The sequence below is a fragment of the Oncorhynchus mykiss genome, chromosome 23 (genome assembly GCF_013265735.2).
Source record: "Oncorhynchus mykiss isolate Arlee chromosome 23, USDA_OmykA_1.1, whole genome shotgun sequence".
In the NCBI taxonomy this organism is placed as follows: domain Eukaryota; kingdom Metazoa; phylum Chordata; class Actinopteri; order Salmoniformes; family Salmonidae; genus Oncorhynchus; species Oncorhynchus mykiss.
Genome location: NC_048587.1, coordinates 41217029 through 41237114, shown reverse-complemented (window position 1 = coordinate 41237114; position 20086 = coordinate 41217029). Strand labels below are relative to the sequence as shown.

Genomic DNA, 20086 nt, shown 5'->3' with positions numbered 1-20086 from the left:
GACCTCTGCAAAACCAGGAGCCCATAGAAATGATTCAATGGTTTTACTGTCGCAAAACAGTTATGACATTTCAAAATTGCTCTTATTTCTGTGTGTGTGTGTGTGCATGACTACTGCATGCATATGTGCCTATGTGGGCATAGAGAATGAGAGAGAGGGACAGAGAGAGGGATAGAGAGAGGAAGTAGTAACTAAGAAAGACAGAGACATAATATTTGCTGTCTACAGGTTGGGTCTGGGTTTGGGTTGGTGTGCTTTGTTCTCCCAAGCACATTCCTCTGTGTCCACCGAGAAAGTTTGGCAGGTACACACCATCAAATAGCCAGAAGAAATAGAGACACACCCTATATAATACAGGCACACACACACACACAACTAAACAAGCATGCAAAACCACCATATATCTCATGCACCCTATCACTCAAACAACAGAAATTATTTATTTTTATTTTTAATGAATATGATCCATATACATATTCAACTTGATTGTATCAAAACTACTTTAAAACAATGCATAGTGGCTGAACAGCCTTAGTCAAACAGTCTACTATAGAAAACATGTATGTCTGCAGGCACTAAAACATTTTCTGGCAATTCTGGTCTCGGCTAAGTATTTCCTGGGATCTAATTCCAGACCAAATTCAATATCTGGCCTTTCTCCCTAGATCATCTTTTCATGTGATGGTTTGGTTTGAAAAGAGGCCCTTCAGAACCATGAGGGACAGTCAACTAAGACCCATGGATCGTTGGTAGAGCATGAAAGCGTTGTGGGTTTGACTCCCACGGTGGACCAGTATGAAAATGCATGCACTCATTAAGTAGCTCTGGATAAGATCGTCTACTAAAATATAAATGTTAAAAATGTGTGAGGGTTTGGTTTGCACAAGGACCGAACTAGGACCCATTGATTGGGTATAAGGGTTTGGTTTGGAACGGGGCCCAACTAGGACATAGGTTGTGAGGGTTTGTTTTGGTTTGGAACAAGGACCATCTAGGACACAGGGATAGGGTGTGGGGGTTTGGTTTTGAACAGGGCCTTGGCAGTTAACAGTGAGCTCTAGGGACGTCAACTCGTATATAAAAATATAATATTTCTGAAATCACCCTGGACATTTTCAATGACTCAAGGTTTCATGGAAAGTGAATACTGGCTTGTGGAAAAATATTTTGTTTAAGATATTCATATTTTGGTAGATATTTTCTACACCACTGAGGTCTAACATAAAAACATAGTATATACTGTATCAAATACTTTGCACAACTCAATAATATACATATTGATTGTTGCTCAAATCTAAACAGCACCATTGAACAGTTAAAGCACCATGTAGTATTATTATTGAATATGTAACTGATTTTGCCCTATGCGATTATCATTTCCATTTTTGCTAAACCGATATTGTATCTTCAGTAAATCTGAGTCTATTGTTGTATTATGGAGACTGGGTTACATCCACACTGGACCAATGTTGTCAATATTGGCGCTGGGTTTTTTATTCAAATAATCAAAGGGCAACCCCACCCTAGTACAATAACTCCACAGACAGGGCTGACTACAGTCTACAAATGTCAGACAGACAACACTGCAGAAATGGAGTGACCTTTTCTATCTGAATGGAAAGAGGTTTGCTTCCAGGTTTTGAATGTCCACAGTCACTGAACAACCAGAATGCAGCTATGTGAATGAATGTACAGCTATGCCATGCTTTGTCTCATTCACTTCTAGCACCTGTTGCTTTATCTAGTCCAGGTTGTATGAAATGTTTTATGATATATGAAGTATACCTGTGTAGTTCATCCAGTCAGGGAATAAAGCCTGAATAACAAGATATAAAGTGCTCCATCTCCTGTTCACTGTGAATTGGTCCTTTATGGAAGTTTTTCCTGGGTAAGGCCTATCAATACTTGTTTTAGGATATGTTTACAGTGTAATTTAATAGCAATCTTGGTGTAACTCAAAAATATGATTTATCGCTACATCTGCATTTGAAAGCTATGACCTAACATATGGTTTATCTGAGTGCAAACTTGGTAAGAATTATAATACTTTCCATCACACAAAATACATAATTCATAAAATGGTCTTCATCCCAAATGGCACCCTATTCCCTATTTAGTGCACTAATTTTCATCAGGCTCCATAGGGTTCTGGTCAAAAGTAGTGCAAAATATAGGGAATAGGGTGCCATTTGGGATGTACACTTAGTGCTGCCAGGGGACATGGAGTACTTTTTAAGGTTTACTGGCCAAAGGGACATCAGTACAGCTATGTGATGGCTGCAGATGTAGGACACTTCTTCACACCCTCAAGGCACTTTAAACTCAACAACACAACAGTGACAATCTTGAATTCTTTTTGTTTGGTTCCTGACAAAACATCCAAAAGATCCTCAATCTTTATTGGACTGTGTGTGCAACATGTTTTTGCTAGATTAAGACTTGGTTTGGTTTACTTCTCAAAATATATATTTTGCTATTTGGATTATGTTATATAAAATACATTTATTAAAAGACACAATAAGAAAATTAAAGAGATATTCTACTATGAACTGTGAACCAATCACTCTTCTGATTGTGTCTCCATCTCGTTTCACACATGTCCATAATATCGCACAAGCCCACAACCCTGTCTGCATCTCAAATTGCACCCTATTCTCCCCTATATAGTACACTACTTTTGACCAGGGCCCATATGGCTCTGCTCAAAAGTAGTGCACTATATGGGGAAAAGGATGCCACCTGGGACATAGACGCAACCATCCCTCTCCTCCTACCCCTCGCTCTTTGGCTTGATGAGGTGTCCGTTGAAAGTGACGTAGGTATCAAAGTCATCGCTGAAGATGGCGTTCTCTCTCTCCCCTTTGAACAGCCTGACCCACACCTGGTCCTCTCTCTCCAGCTCTAGCATCAGGCTCTGGCTCTGCATGATACTCCGGTCACTGGGCTGAGCGTACAGGATCACCACCTCCCTCTCGTTATGCATCACGTGCACATACGTCTCCTTCTGGTTCCACGTGTGCACGTTCAGGCTGAAGTAGTAGATCCCTGGCACGTAGCAGTAGAACTTGCCGGTGAACATGTTGAAGTGGCCGTAGAGGTTGACGAGCTCAGTGTCGAACACTAAGGTCTGGTAGTAGTCGTTGGAGTGGATGGCCTTCTTGCGGCCCACGGAGAAAGCAGCGTACTGGGCCTTGCAGGGTTCACCCGGGGTCCCTATGCTCCCTTTGGTGCCCCTGATGCCATTGGGCCCTCGGGGACCGGACTGGCCAGACTTACCGGATTTACCGTACGGTCCTCGCTGGCCGCTGTCCCCCTTCTCACCTGGAGGAGGAAGAAGTAGAAATGTTAGTAAAACTTCAGTACATGTAACTTTTCAAGGCAATAAGAAGAGAATACCTCAGGTCAGTGAATGCAGTCAAAGGTCGTGGTTTAAGGTAAGACTACAGATAAATTATTGTGTTTGTGTCTGACACAGATTTGCCCACTGCTTTGCATAGCTAGTGGTCACCATAACAGTTACAGTACCACATCTGTTTTCACATTCTCAGCATCCAAGATGTACAACGTGGCAGATACAAATACCCACAGCTGTTGTCCCCTCTCCTAACCCACTGGTTCCCAAACATGTTTTCACCCAAAGCCTTTAATCGCCTCATCCTTATCCCCCAAGACACAACTTGAGTCCCAAATTACACCTTATTCCTTATATAGTGCACTTATTTTGACCAGGGCCCATAGGCACTATGTCTGCAATAGGGTGCCATTTGGAATGCAGACACAGTCCAGTTTTAAAGCTGAGACCCAGTAAAACATTTCACAGCCCACCAGTGAGTCCTAACCCACTACTTTTCCTAACCCTGGGGAACAATTTACTTACCCACAAACCCAAAGCGTTTGTCCCCTCTCATCTTTGTGGAGAGTCACCAAGCTCATCCTGCTTGCCAAAGACCCTGCATGCCTGTGTGGTTTAGCCTGACCCTGAACTGATCTTGGCAGAGACATTATTCTGGTTAGAAAGGTATGAGAGGCTCGCTGACTCTCGAAAGCCTTGTGTGTAGTTGCTAGTTGCTTCAGTTGCTAACTTCAGACCCATTTGCTATTCGGCCCTTTACCTTTAAGGCAAATGAACCAATCTGCTTTCTGCTACACTGGACCACTAATTTGATGTTCTTGCAACTCTTTAAATGGAAAGTGCTGTACCCCAGTGATTCAGGTTCTCCAAACGGTTGAGGTTAAGTTCAAGTTAATTGCGTCCACCAACCATCTCTCCTCAGAAATTGAGCCTGGGAACAAGGTTAAGTTTAAGTACGTACGTTCACTTAACTTAATGTGGTAGTCAGTAGTAGTGCAGGTGACCAACCTACCTTTGAGGATGGTGATGTTGATCTGTGGCACCGCTTGGTACTGTGGGTACTGTTGTGGGTAGTGGGGGTTGGAATAATGAGGAGGGGGCTGCTCTCCAGGGTCACAACACCGCCGACAGTCTTTACCCCTCACTTCACTACCAGGGGCAATAGAAAACAATGTCAATGGATACATCCCAAATAGCAACCTATTCCCTATTTTGTGCAATACTTTTGGCCCATATAGGGACCCTGGTCAATAGTAGTGCACTATATAGAGAATGGGGTGCCACTCAGAGGGGTAGTATATAGTAGTAGTATGCAGTAGTACCTGACATCTCTGTGGTAGACCCTGGTGTTTGTCCTGGGGTCTGTCCTAGGGTCTGTCCTGAGGTCTGTTGTCTCACTGTCCCTGTCTCTGTTCTGGTCTTGTTCCTGGTCGTAGGGGGTCCGGTAGGGTTCACCTGAGACCACCAACAGGAGCAGTACCACCCACGCACACAGGGCAGAGGGCGTATGCCCACCCCACACTGTCATCTTCGGGAAACAGGAAGTGACATGAGTCATAATCAGGAAGTGATTGACATATGGTAATTAACTCCATATCTTCTCCAATGTACTTTGAGAAGGAGATGAGGAGAGAGGACACAGGAAAGCAAGGAGATACAATTGAGATTCATCCATAAAAAAAAATAATGGTTGTTCTGCACTTTAGTTTTGCCATGAATAGACCTCTTTCTTTCTTTCTTTAGGACAGTGATTACTACATAATTGGTGAAGTTGGGGACAGACCCAGTGTCTCTGGAGACAGAGTGGTTGGCCTGCTACATAATGTGTTTGTGGGATAAACCAAACTCATATATTCTCATCTGTTTTCACTTGGATGGCTATGACACCTCAATATGACAAACAACAACAGTGTGCGTCCCAAATGTCACTATATAGTGCATTACGTTTTACAAGGGCTCTGGTCAAAAGTGGTGCACTATATAGGGAATATGGTATCATTTGAGACGGAGACAGACTGTACTCTCAGAGGGTGAGCAAGCTCTGTACTGGTGGTGCCCCGATCCCGCAGCTGAATCAACTTTAGGAGACGCTCCTGGCACTTGCTGGACTTTCTTGGGCGCCCTCAAGCCTTCTTCACAACAATTGAACTGCTCTCCTTGAAGTTCTTGATGATCCGATAAATGGTTGATTTATGTGCAATTTTCCTGCCAGCAATATCCTTGCCCGTGAAGCCCTTTTTGTGCAAAGCAATGATGACGGCACATGTTTCCTTGCAGGCAACCATGTTTGACAGAGGAAGAACAATGATTCCAAGCACCACCCTCCTTTTGAAGCTTCCAGTCTGTTATTCAAACTCAATCAGCATGACAGGGTGATCTCCAGCCCGGTCCTCGTCAACACTCACACCTGTGTTAACGAGAAAATCACTGACATGATGTCAGCTGCTCCTTTTGTGGCAGGGCAGAAATGCAGGGGAAATGTTTTGGGGGATTCAGTTCATTTGCATGGCAAAGAGGGACTTTTTCAATCCTATAGAAAATTTGTGGGCAGAACTGAAAAAGCATGTGCAAGCAAGGGGGCCTATAAACCTTACTCAGTTACACCAGTTCTGTCAGGAGGACTGTGCCAAAATTCACCCAACTTATTGTGGGAAGCTTGTGGAAGGCTACCCGAAACATTTGACCCAAGTTAAACAATTTAAAGGCAATGTTACCAAATACTAATTGAGAGTATGTAAACTTCTGACCCACTGGGAATGTGATGAAAGATGAAATAAATCATTCTCTCTACTATTATTCTGACATTTCACATTCTTAAAATAATGTGGTGATCCTAACTGACCTAAGACAGGGAATTTTTACTAGGATTAAATGTCAGGAATTGTGAAAAAGTGAGTTTAAATGTATTTGACTAAGGTGTATGTAAACCTCCGACTTCAACTGTATACACTACCGGTCAAAAGTTTTAGAACACCTTCTCATTCAAGGGTTTTTCTTTCATTTTAATATTTTTACATTGTAGAATAATAGTGAAGACATCAAAACTATGAAATAACACATAAGGAATCATGTAGTAACCAAAAAAGTGTTAAATAAATCAAAATAGATATTATGTTTGAGATTCTTCAAATAGCCACCCTTTGCCTTGTTGACAGCTTTGCACAACATTTGCAATTTACAAATTAGGCTATTTGGCAGTCTTATTGGTTAGGGGTAGAAGCTGTCTCGGAGCCTTTTGGTCCAAGAGCCAATGCTCCGGTATCGTTTTGCAGAGGGCAGCAGATTGAGCAGTCTATGGTTTTGGTGGCTGGATTCTTTGGCAGTTTTTTGGGCCTTCCTCTGACACTGCCTGGTGTAAAGGTCCTGGATGGCAGGGAGCTTGGTGCCAGTGATGTACTGGGCTGTCTGCACCACCGTTTGTAGCGCATTGCAGTCAAGGGCGGTGATGCATCCAGTTAAAATGCTCTTGATGGTGAAGCTGTATAACTTTTTGAGGATCTGAGGGCCCATGCCAAATCTTTTCAGCCTCCTGAGGGGGAAGAGGCCCTCCCATGTCCTTTTCATAACTGTGTGGGTGTGGGTGGACCATGTTAAGTCCTTAGTGATATAGACGCCAAGGAACTTGAAGCTCTCGACCTACTCCACAAGAGCCCCGTCGATGTGGATGGGGTGTTCGCTCCCCTCTTTCTCCAATAGTCCACAATCAGCTCCTTGGTCTTACTGATGTTGAGAGGGAGGTTGTTGTCCTGGTACCTCACGGCTAAGTCTCTGACTTTCTCCCTGTAGGCTGACTCATCGCAGTTGGTGATCAGGCCTACCAATGTCGTATCGTCAGAAAACTTGATGATGTTGGAATCATGCACAGCCACACAGTCATGGGTGAACAGGGAGTACAGAAGGGGACTAAGTACACACCCCTGAGGGACACCTGTGTTGAGGGTCAGCGTGGGGGAGGTGTTGTTGCCTACGCTTACCACCTGTGGCTGGCCCGTCAGGAAGTCCAGGATCCAGATGCAGAGGGAGGGGTTCAGTCCCAGGGGCCCTAGCTTGGTGATGAGCTTGGAGGGTACTATGGTGTTGAACACTGAGCTGTAGTCTATGAAAAGCATTCTTACATAGTTATTTCCCGTCTTGTCCAGGAAGGAGAGGGCAGTGTGAAGTGCAATTGAAATGGCGTATTCTGTGGATCTGTTGGAGTGGTATGTGAATTGGAGTGAGTCTAGGGTGTCTGGGATGATGGTGTAGATGTGTGCCATGATCAGCTTTTCAAAGCACTTCATAATTACAGAAGTGAGTGCTACAGGGCGATAGTCATTTAGGCAAGTTACCTTGGAGCTCTTGGGAACAGGGACAATGGTGGTTAGCTTAAAACATGTTGGGATTACAGACTGGGACAGGGAGAGATTGAAAATGTCTGGGAAGACATCTGCCAGCTGGCCTGTGCATGCTTTGAGAACGTGCCCTGGGATTCCATCTGTGATTCTTAACCTGTTTAAATTATTGTTATCATGCCAGAGTTGGGAAGACTAAATAACACTGGAGAATTTGCTATATATAATCAGAAGGATAGAATTATGGTCAGATTTGCCAAACAGGGGGCGGGGGAGAGCTTTGTATGCATCTCTTTTTCAGCCACGTCTTGGTGAAACATTTGATGTTACAGTTTTTGATGGCCCTTTGGTAGGATAATCTTAATCGTAGGCCATACATTTTATTTTCCAATGATTGCACAATAGCAAGAAGAATGGATGGCCGTGTGAGTTTACTCGCTCGCCTACGGATTCTCAGAAGGCTGCCCGATCTGCGGCCCCTTTTCCTGTGTCTTTTCTTCACGCAAAAGGCGTGAATCTGGGCCTGTTCCAGTGAAAGCAGGATATCCTTCTTGTCGGACTCGTTAAAGGAAAAAGTTTCTTCCAGTTCACGGTGAGTAATCACTGTTCTGATGTCCAGATGTTATTTTTGGTCAAAAGAGACGGTAGAGGCAACATTGTGTACACAATAAGTTAACAAATAAATTACACAAAATTCTCACCCAGACCAAAATAACAAAATATCACAATTGGTTGGGAGAATGTAAAAAGTCAGCCATGTTCTTCGGCGCCATCTTGACATACATACAGTGGGGCAAAAAAAGTATTTAGTCAGCCACCAATTGTGCAAGTTCTCCCACTTAAAAAGATGAGAGAGGCCTGTAATTTTCATCATAGGTACACTTCAACTATGACAGACAAAAATCACATTGTAGGATTTTTTATGAATTTATTTGCAAATTATGGTGGAAAATGGAAGTATTTGGTCAACTACAAACAAGCAAGATTTCTGGCTCTCACAGACCTGTAACTTCTTCTTTAAGAGGCTCCTCTGTCCTCCACTCGTTACCTGTATTAATGGCACCCGTTTGAACTTGTTATCACTATAAAAGACACCTGTCCACAACCTCAAACAGTCACACTCCAAACTCCAGTATAGCCAAGACCAAAGAGCTGTCAAAGGACACCAGAAACAAAATTGTAGACCTGCACCAGGCTGGGAAGACTGAATCTGCAATAGGTAAGCAGCTTGGTTTGAAGAAATCAACCGTGGGAGCAATTATTAGGAAATGGAAGACAAACAAGACCACTGATAATCTCCTTTGATCTGGGGCTCCACGCAAGATCTCACCCCGTGGGGTCAAAATGATCACAAGAACGGTGAGCAAAAATCCCAGAACCACACGGGGGGACCTAGTGAATGACCTGCAGAGAGCTGGGACCAAAGTAACAAAGCCTACCATCAGTAACACACTATGCCGCCAAGGACTCAAATCCTGCAGTGCCAGACGTGTCCCCCTGCTTAAGCCAGTACATGTCCAGGCCCGTCTGAAGTTTGCTAGAGAGCATTTGGATGATCCAGAAGAAGATTGGGAGAATGTCATATGGTCAGATGAAACCAAAATATAACTTTTTGGTAAAAACTCAACTTGTCGTGTTTGGAGGACAAAGAATGCTGAGTTGCATCCAAAGAACACCATACCTACTGTGAAGCATGGGGGTGGAAACATGCTTTGGGGCTGTTTTTCTGCAAAGGATGACTGATCCGTGTAAAGGAAAGAATGAATGGGGCCATGTATTTGGAGATTTTGAGTGAGAACCTCATTCCATCAGCAAGGGCATTGAAGATGAAACGTGGCTGGGTCTTTCAGCATGACAATGATCCCAAACACACCGCCTGGGCAACGAAGGAGTGGATTCGTAAGAAGCATTTCAAGGTCCTGCAGTGGCCTAGACAGTCTCCAGATCTCAACCCCATAGAAAATCTTTGGAGGGAGTTTAAAGTCCGTGTTGCCCAGCAACAGCCCCAAAACATCACTGCTCTAGAGGAGATCTGCATGGCGGAATGGGCCAAAATACCAGCAACAATGTGTGAAAACCTTGTGAAGACTTACAGAAAACGTTTGACCTCTGTCATTGCCAACAAAGGGTATATAACAAAGTCTTGAGATAAACTTTTGTTATTGACCAAATACTTATTTTCCACCATAATTTGCAAAAAAATGCATTAAAAATTTGATTTTCTCATTTTGTGTCATAGTTGAAGTGTACCTATGATAAAAAATTACAGGCCTCTCATCTTTTTAAGTGGGAGAACTTGCACAATTGGTGGCTGACTAAATACTTTTTTGCCCCACTGTATATACATACATACATACATACAAATGCATATATTTTAAAAATGTATATTTTTCCTTTATTACTCTCCAAACCCACCACCCCTCCCCCAATTGGAGCAAACTAGTGAACAACAACGCTGAGGCCTGTATTTCCAGCGTATACATACTATACACATTTTATGGACACAACCTATTACAATAGTTATGTTTTGTTTGTTTTTCTCTTGTCCTTCCTCTACGCTCAACCTCTCCTATCCATATCTGATGTCCATCCAGTTTGATTTCTATTTGCAATAGCTTTCAAACTGTGTTCTTTCACATTAGTTATCTTGTTGTTATTAGTTATTAGTCCCAACCTTCAGCTCAATTCAACCCCTCCCGTCTATCTCTTAACACCATCCATATTGGATTTCTATTTGCCATATATTTTTCAACTGTGCTGTGATGTTTCACAAAAGTTCTGAACCTTTCTATTCTCATTGTTTCGACAGATTGTAAATTGAAAACAAAGGTTTTCGCTAAAAGTATTATTATATTATTGATCTATTGACTATGACTTTTGAGATCACCCAGTAGTGCTATCTGCAAGGTAAGCTCCAGGTAAATATTTCAATTCTTCAGGCTTTCCTGGACCTGTGATCAAAAACAAGCTACAAATGGACAGTACCAAAATAAATGATCTAATGAATCTGCCTATTTGCAGCAAAATCTGCAGAGCTGGGAAGATTGTATCCCCCATATAAATAAATATATTGTTTGCAAGAATTTAGTATTACAATTTAAATAGAAAAATTCTAAGTTTTGAATCCGGCGTCATTTTGCGTATCAGTTCATAAACCATGTGCCATGGAATCGGCACGTCAAAAATCTCTTCCCAACTATTTTGCAATCTATATGGCACGGCTGTCAATTTTTTGGGTCCTTAAATGAAACTGGTAAACTTTTTTATTTATCACAATTGTCTTTAACCAATTATGGTCTTTAATGCAGGGTTGACAGACAAGTTCCTTACTTTTTCCCCCTTCCACTTTCCTCTTCCATTTTTGCGGTAATGCTGCAATTAGTTGGCTGTAATTTTGGGTATTGCAGACATTTCCATGTTTTTGTTGTCTGCATGTGTGACATAACTCCACCAGTCGTATTTATGATATAATTTACAGAGATTATACATTTTTTAAACATTATATCATAAAATTTGTATATTTGAGTTTAACCACAATATTTGTTGTATTACTTGTTCTGTCTTTTCTGGTTGTCACGACTGTTGAAAGGAGAGGACCAAGGTGCAGCGTTGTGAGCATACATTTTCTTTTCTTTAATCTAAATAATGCTGAACAAAACAATAAACACTACAAAAACAAACCGTGAAGCTCAACGGCTATGTGACCTAAACAAAGTCAACTTCCCACCAAGACAGGTGGAAAAAAAGGCTACTTAAGTATGGTTCTCAATCAGAGACAACGATAGACAGCTGTCTCTGATTGAGAACCACACCCGGCCAAACACAACGAAATAGAAAACATATAAATAAAGAAACTAGAATGCCCACGCTAGTCACACCCTGGCCTAACCAAAATAGAGAATTAAAGCCTCTCTATGGCCAAGGCATGACACTGGTGGATTAAATTGAAATTGCAACCAACTTTCTAAGGCTTGTCTTAAAAAATAGCAATATTTGGGAGATGATTTCCTTTTCAAATAACTGAAAGTGAGAGATTGTAATCTGAATAAAGGGAAAAGGGCCTTTCTTGAATATAGGGTGAGACATTCTTACTAATTTGCTAGAGAACCAGTTCCGATTTAAGTATAACTTTTGTATGACTGAAGCCTTTAGTGAGAAGTCTAATGCTTTAATATTTAATCATTTCTGCCCCCCAAATTCATATTCATTATATAAATATGCCCGTTTAATTTTGTTATTTGTTAAACATATTTCCTTTCTCACGAACAAGCATTTTCTCTTTCCCCAAGTAGGCATCCTTTTGTATTTCCCAGTAAGAGTAACACTCAGTCTTTCTCTCCACATGTTGAACACAATGTACGTGTGTGCTTTCTGCAGATGTATTTATTGCATTCTACACAAGTGGTGCTGGTTTTATTGTCTCTTCGACAATGGCATCTTTTCCATTTCTTGTCAACACGTGTATCCACTGCATCCATCAGAGATCTGTTGCTCTCGCATTGAGATGAAGCTTGGGAAAGCTCCTTTTCACCCAAACATAATTCTAAAAGTGCAACCAGAACCAGTCAAAACAAAATACATCAAAGACACTTGTTTATTTTGGACCTGCGCAAATATCTATACACATGAAAGCCTCCTGGTCAAAATGACCCACAACATCATGTTCGTACACAAAATCTACACAGATATTCCACAACACATCAGTGTGTCCACCTTTTGAAGTTAGGTTCATGACCATAAATTAGGAAAAGTAATTTCATTTCATGAAGAAAAGGAGAGGCTAACTAGTATTTTAGACAACTCAAAGGTGGAAATGGGTCAAATTGACCCGCAACATAATAGGAGGGTTAAAAAACTAAAAGAGCATATAAGCAAATAGGTAAACTGGGATATTACTCAAGAGTTAATCAGGGTGATTTTTCCACAAATAGAAAGGTATTTAACCTTTTCATGGTGGCAAGATCTTATTTATTTTTGCCAACTTTCTATTAAAATGTATTGGAGTGAGATCCTTTCTTTCTTTCGGGAGATGTATACCGAGTATATCCACATCACCATCAGACCATTTTATTGGTAAACTACACGGTAATGTAAAATGTATATTTTTTTGTGATCCAATACGTAATACAGTACATTTGATACTATATTAATTTGGTTGTAATCCAGAGAGGTTAGAAAAATGATCTAGATCCCTATGGAGGGATCCAGGTTGTGGATTTAAAAGAAAACATGAATCATCAGCGTACAATGACATCTTAGTTTTTAAATCCTGTATTTCTAATCCCTTGATATTACTGTTGGATCTGTTTTTGATGGCCATAATAAATAGATATGGCGATAGTGGACAACCTTGTTTTACTAGTTTGAAACTTTCTGAGAAGTAGCCATCATTTACTATTTTACACCTAGGGTTATTATACATCATTTTAACCCATTGTAGAAGAGATTCTCCAAAATGTAAATGTTCCAGGCATTTCTATATAAACTCCAGTCGTACTATATAAAAAGCCTTTTCAAAGTCAGCAATGAATAGCAGTCCTGGTTTCCCAGATTTTTCAGTGTTCTATTGTTTCCAGTTTTTGACTTATATTATCTCCAACGTATCCTCCATGTAAAAAACCTGTCTGGTTAGAATGAATAATGTCCAACAATATACATTTTGCAAGAATTTCTGCATCACGACACTGAAGTGTAACGGGCCTCGAATTTTTATATTTCCCACTTGTATCCTGTTTCAGTAATAATTCATTCATACATTCTTGTTGAGTGTCTGATAATCTACCATTTACATAGAAGTTGTTATAACATGCTAATAACGGTCCTCTGAGTATATCAAAAAAGTTTTGGTATACCTCAACTGGTATGCCATCCAGCCCTTGAGTTTTCCCAGACTTAAAGGCTTTAATTGCGTCAATAAATTCCTCCTCTGTAATTTCACCTTCACATGACTCTTTCTGTATGGCTGTTAATTTTATATTATTAATTGAAACAAATCTATATAATTAGCTTCATTTAGAGGAGATGGAGGAGACTGAAATGAAAACATATGCTTAAAGTACTTTGCTTCCTCTTTCAAAATATAATTTGGTGAATCATGGGAAACTCCATCATTTGTAACAAGTTTCAGTAAATTATTTTTGGTAGCATTTCTATGTTGAAGATTAAAAAAGAATTTGGTGCATTTCTCCCCATATTCTATCCAGTTTGCTTTAATATTATAATATATTACCATTTATTTTAGTTTTTCCTCTAACCTATTCTGAGCCTCTATGGTACAGTTTTTATTGCTCTCCATCTGTTCTGTTAGACCTGTTTCCTTTGTTAGTATGGACTCCTTTGACCTACATTGCTTTTGTTTTAGAAATGAATACTGAACACTTTAAAAGTGTCCCATACACTAAGGGGATTTGCTGTACCTATGTAATGTCGGAAAAATTAAGTTATAAATTCCTCTGTCCTAGTTAAAAACAAGTTATCCGATAGGCTTTGATTAAATTTCCAATATCATTGGTTTTGTACACCTGGGGCCTGTTCAGGAGAATTGAAATTTACAGAATGTTCAGATAAAAATGTATTGTGTACATCAGATATGATCGTTATTATTACATATATATTTATGTTTATTTAACTAGGCAAGTCAGTTAAGAACAAATTCCTATTTACAATGACTGCCTACCAAAAGGCAAAAGGCCTCCTGCGGGGACGGGGGCTGGGATTAAAAATATAGGACAAAACACACATCACGACAAGAAAGACACCACAACACTACATAAAAAAAGACCTAGCACAGGCAGGAATATGTTCCAGGATTCTTCCGATGGCATTGAGGATTACACCACATCATAGGTACACTTCAACTATGACAGACAAAAATCACATTGTAGGATTTTTTATGAATTTATTTGCAAATTATGGTGGAAAATGGAAGTATTTGGTCAACTACAAACAAGCAAGATTTCTGGCTCTCACAGACCTGTAACTTCTTCTTTAAGAGGCTCCTCTGTCCTCCACTCGTTACCTGTATTAATGGCACCCGTTTGAACTTGTTATCACTATAAAAGACACCTGTCCACAACCTCAAACAGTCACACTCCAAACTCCAGTATAGCCAAGACCAAAGAGCTGTCAAAGGACACCAGAAACAAAATTGTAGACCTGCACCAGGCTGGGAAGACTGAATCTGCAATAGGTAAGCAGCTTGGTTTGAAGAAATCAACCGTGGGAGCAATTATTAGGAAATGGAAGACAAACAAGACCACTGATAATCTCCTTTGATCTGGGGCTCCACGCAAGATCTCACCCCGTGGGGTCAAAATGATCACAAGAACGGTGAGCAAAAATCCCAGAACCACACGGGGGGACCTAGTGAATGACCTGCAGAGAGCTGGGACCAAAGTAACAAAGCCTACCATCAGTAACACACTATGCCGCCAAGGACTCAAATCCTGCAGTGCCAGACGTGTCCCCCTGCTTAAGCCAGTACATGTCCAGGCCCGTCTGAAGTTTGCTAGAGAGCATTTGGATGATCCAGAAGAAGATTGGGAGAATGTCATATGGTCAGATGAAACCAAAATATAACTTTTTGGTAAAAACTCAACTTGTCGTGTTTGGAGGACAAAGAATGCTGAGTTGCATCCAAAGAACACCATACCTACTGTGAAGCATGGGGGTGGAAACATGCTTTGGGGCTGTTTTTCTGCAAAGGATGACTGATCCGTGTAAAGGAAAGAATGAATGGGGCCATGTATTTGGAGATTTTGAGTGAGAACCTCATTCCATCAGCAAGGGCATTGAAGATGAAACGTGGCTGGGTCTTTCAGCATGACAATGATCCCAAACACACCGCCTGGGCAACGAAGGAGTGGATTCGTAAGAAGCATTTCAAGGTCCTGCAGTGGCCTAGACAGTCTCCAGATCTCAACCCCATAGAAAATCTTTGGAGGGAGTTTAAAGTCCGTGTTGCCCAGCAACAGCCCCAAAACATCACTGCTCTAGAGGAGATCTGCATGGCGGAATGGGCCAAAATACCAGCAACAATGTGTGAAAACCTTGTGAAGACTTACAGAAAACGTTTGACCTCTGTCATTGCCAACAAAGGGTATATAACAAAGTCTTGAGATAAACTTTTGTTATTGACCAAATACTTATTTTCCACCATAATTTGCAAAAAAATGCATTAAAAATTTGATTTTCTCATTTTGTGTCATAGTTGAAGTGTACCTATGATAAAAAATTACAGGCCTCTCATCTTTTTAAGTGGGAGAACTTGCACAATTGGTGGCTGACTAAATACTTTTTTGCCCCACTGTATATACATACATACATACATACAAATGCATATATTTTAAAAATGTATATTTTTCCTTTATTACTCTCCAAACCCACCACCCCTCCCCCAATTGGAGCAAACTAGTGAACAACAACGCTGAGGCCTGTATTTCCAGCGTATACATACTATACACATTTTATGGACACAACCTATTACAATAGTTATGTTTTGTTTGTTTTTCTCTTGTCCTTCCTCTACGCTCAACCTCTCCTATCCATATCTGATGTCCATCCAGTTTGATTTCTATTTGCAATAGCTTTCAAACTGTGTTCTTTCACATTAGTTATCTTGTTGTTATTAGTTATTAGTCCCAACCTTCAGCTCAATTCAACCCCTCCCGTCTATCTCTTAACACCATCCATATTGGATTTCTATTTGCCATATATTTTTCAACTGTGCTGTGATGTTTCACAAAAGTTCTGAACCTTTCTATTCTCATTGTTTCGACAGATTGTAAATTGAAAACAAAGGTTTTCGCTAAAAGTATTATTATATTATTGATCTATTGACTATGACTTTTGAGATCACCCAGTAGTGCTATCTGCAAGGTAAGCTCCAGGTAAATATTTCAATTCTTCAGGCTTTCCTGGACCTGTGATCAAAAACAAGCTACAAATGGACAGTACCAAAATAAATGATCTAATGAATCTGCCTATTTGCAGCAAAATCTGCAGAGCTGGGAAGATTGTATCCCCCATATAAATAAATATATTGTTTGCAAGAATTTAGTATTACAATTTAAATAGAAAAATTCTAAGTTTTGAATCCGGCGTCATTTTGCGTATCAGTTCATAAACCATGTGCCATGGAATCGGCACGTCAAAAATCTCTTCCCAACTATTTTGCAATCTATATGGCACGGCTGTCAATTTTTTGGGTCCTTAAATGAAACTGGTAAACTTTTTTATTTATCACAATTGTCTTTAACCAATTATGGTCTTTAATGCAGGGTTGACAGACAAGTTCCTTACTTTTTCCCCCTTCCACTTTCCTCTTCCATTTTTGCGGTAATGCTGCAATTAGTTGGCTGTAATTTTGGGTATTGCAGACATTTCCATGTTTTTGTTGTCTGCATGTGTGACATAACTCCACCAGTCGTATTTATGATATAATTTACAGAGATTATACATTTTTTAAACATTATATCATAAAATTTGTATATTTGAGTTTAACCACAATATTTGTTGTATTACTTGTTCTGTCTTTTCTGGTTGTCACGACTGTTGAAAGGAGAGGACCAAGGTGCAGCGTTGTGAGCATACATTTTCTTTTCTTTAATCTAAATAATGCTGAACAAAACAATAAACACTACAAAAACAAACCGTGAAGCTCAACGGCTATGTGACCTAAACAAAGTCAACTTCCCACCAAGACAGGTGGAAAAAAAGGCTACCTAAGTATGGTTCTCAATCAGAGACAACGATAGACAGCTGTCTCTGATTGAGAACCACACCCGGCCAAACACAACGAAATAGAAAACATATAAATAAAGAAACTAGAATGCCCACGCTAGTCACACCCTGGCCTAACCAAAATAGAGAATTAAAGCCTCTCTATGGCCAAGGCATGACACTGGTGGATTAAATTGAAATTGCAACCAACTTTCTAAGGCTTGTCTTAAAAAATAGCAATATTTGGGAGATGATTTCCTTTTCAAATAACTGAAAGTGAGAGATTGTAATCTGAATAAAGGGAAAAGGGCCTTTCTTGAATATAGGGTGAGACATTCTTACTAATTTGCTAGAGAACCAGTTCCGATTTAAGTATAACTTTTGTATGACTGAAGCCTTTAGTGAGAAGTCTAATGCTTTAATATTTAATCATTTCTGCCCCCCAAATTCATATTCATTATATAAATATGCCCGTTTAATTTTGTTATTTGTTAAACATATTTCCTTTCTCACGAACAAGCATTTTCTCTTTCCCCAAGTAGGCATCCTTTTGTATTTCCCAGTAAGAGTAACACTCAGTCTTTCTCTCCACATGTTGAACACAATGTACGTGTGTGCTTTCTGCAGATGTATTTATTGCATTCTACACAAGTGGTGCTGGTTTTATTGTCTCTTCGACAATGGCATCTTTTCCATTTCTTGTCAACACGTGTATCCACTGCATCCATCAGAGATCTGTTGCTCTCGCATTGAGATGAAGCTTGGGAAAGCTCCTTTTCACCCAAACATAATTCTAAAAGTGCAACCAGAACCAGTCAAAACAAAATACATCAAAGACACTTGTTTATTTTGGACCTGCGCAAATATCTATACACATGAAAGCCTCCTGGTCAAAATGACCCACAACATCATGTTCGTACACAAAATCTACACAGATATTCCACAACACATCAGTGTGTCCACCTTTTGAAGTTAGGTTCATGACCATAAATTAGGAAAAGTAATTTCATTTCATGAAGAAAAGGAGAGGCTAACTAGTATTTTAGACAACTCAAAGGTGGAAATGGGTCAAATTGACCCGCAACATAATAGGAGGGTTAAAAAACTAAAAGAGCATATAAGCAAATAGGTAAACTGGGATATTACTCAAGAGTTAATCAGGGTGATTTTTCCACAAATAGAAAGGTATTTAACCTTTTCATGGTGGCAAGATCTTATTTATTTTTGCCAACTTTCTATTAAAATGTATTGGAGTGAGATCCTTTCTTTCTTTCGGGAGATGTATACCGAGTATATCCACATCACCATCAGACCATTTTATTGGTAAACTACACGGTAATGTAAAATGTATATTTTTTTGTGATCCAATACGTAATACAGTACATTTGATACTATATTAATTTGGTTGTAATCCAGAGAGGTTAGAAAAATGATCTAGATCCCTATGGAGGGATCCAGGTTGTGGATTTAAAAGAAAACATGAATCATCAGCGTACAATGACATCTTAGTTTTTAAATCCTGTATTTCTAATCCCTTGATATTACTGTTGGATCTGTTTTTGATGGCCATAATAAATAGATATGGCGATAGTGGACAACCTTGTTTTACTAGTTTGAAACTTTCTGAGAAGTAGCCATCATTTACTATTTTACACCTAGGGTTATTATACATCATTTTAACCCATTGTAGAAGAGATTCTCCAAAATGTAAATGTTCCAGGCATTTCTATATAAACTCCAGTCGTACTATATAAAAAGCCTTTTCAAAGTCAGCAATGAATAGCAGTCCTGGTTTCCCAGATTTTTCAGTGTTCTATTGTTTCCAGTTTTTGACTTATATTATCTCCAACGTATCCTCCATGTAAAAAACCTGTCTGGTTAGAATGAATAATGTCCAACAATATACATTTTGCAAGAATTTCTGCATCACGACACTGAAGTGTAACGGGCCTCGAATTTTTATATTTCCCACTTGTATCCTGTTTCAGTAATAATTCATTCATACATTCTTGTTGAGTGTCTGATAATCTACCATTTACATAGAAGTTGTTATAACATGCTAATAACGGTCCTCTGAGTATATCAAAAAAGTTTTGGTATACCTCAACTGGTATGCCATCCAGCCCTTGAGTTTTCCCAGACTTAAAGGCTTTAATTGCGTCAATAAATTCCTCCTCTGTAATTTCACCTTCACATGACTCTTTCTGTATGGCTGTTAATTTTATATTATTAATTGAAACAAATCTATATAATTAGCTTCATTTAGAGGAGATGGAGGAGACTGAAATGAAAACATATGCTTAAAGTACTTTGCTTCCTCTTTCAAAATATAATTTGGTGAATCATGGGAAACTCCATCATTTGTAACAAGTTTCAGTAAATTATTTTTGGTAGCATTTCTATGTTGAAGATTAAAAAAGAATTTGGTGCATTTCTCCCCATATTCTATCCAGTTTGCTTTAATATTATAATATATTACCATTTATTTTAGTTTTTCCTCTAACCTATTCTGAGCCTCTATGGTACAGTTTTTATTGCTCTCCATCTGTTCTGTTAGACCTGTTTCCTTTGTTAGTATGGACTCCTTTGACCTACATTGCTTTTGTTTTAGAAATGAATACTGAACACTTTAAAAGTGTCCCATACACTAAGGGGATTTGCTGTACCTATGTAATGTCGGAAA

General features: G+C 39.7%; 1 protein-coding gene across 6 annotated transcripts in view; it reads right to left on the bottom strand.

The window, feature by feature from the left end:
• Positions 1–434: 434 nt before the first annotated feature.
• c1qtnf1 (C1q and TNF related 1) overlaps positions 435–20086 on the bottom strand; it is a 39619-nt gene continuing 19967 nt past the window's right edge. For all 6 annotated transcript variants that reach the window (XM_036960460.1, XM_021581046.2, XM_021581045.2 and 3 more), the window contains 3 exons: positions 4675–4880; positions 4365–4501; positions 435–3321 (listed from right to left, as the gene is read on the bottom strand). In XM_036960460.1, the coding sequence (XP_036816355.1) occupies positions 2771–3321; positions 4365–4501; positions 4675–4880 (894 nt within the window). In that variant the 3' untranslated portion in view covers positions 435–2770. The remainder of the gene's footprint in view (positions 3322–4364; positions 4502–4674; positions 4881–20086) is intronic.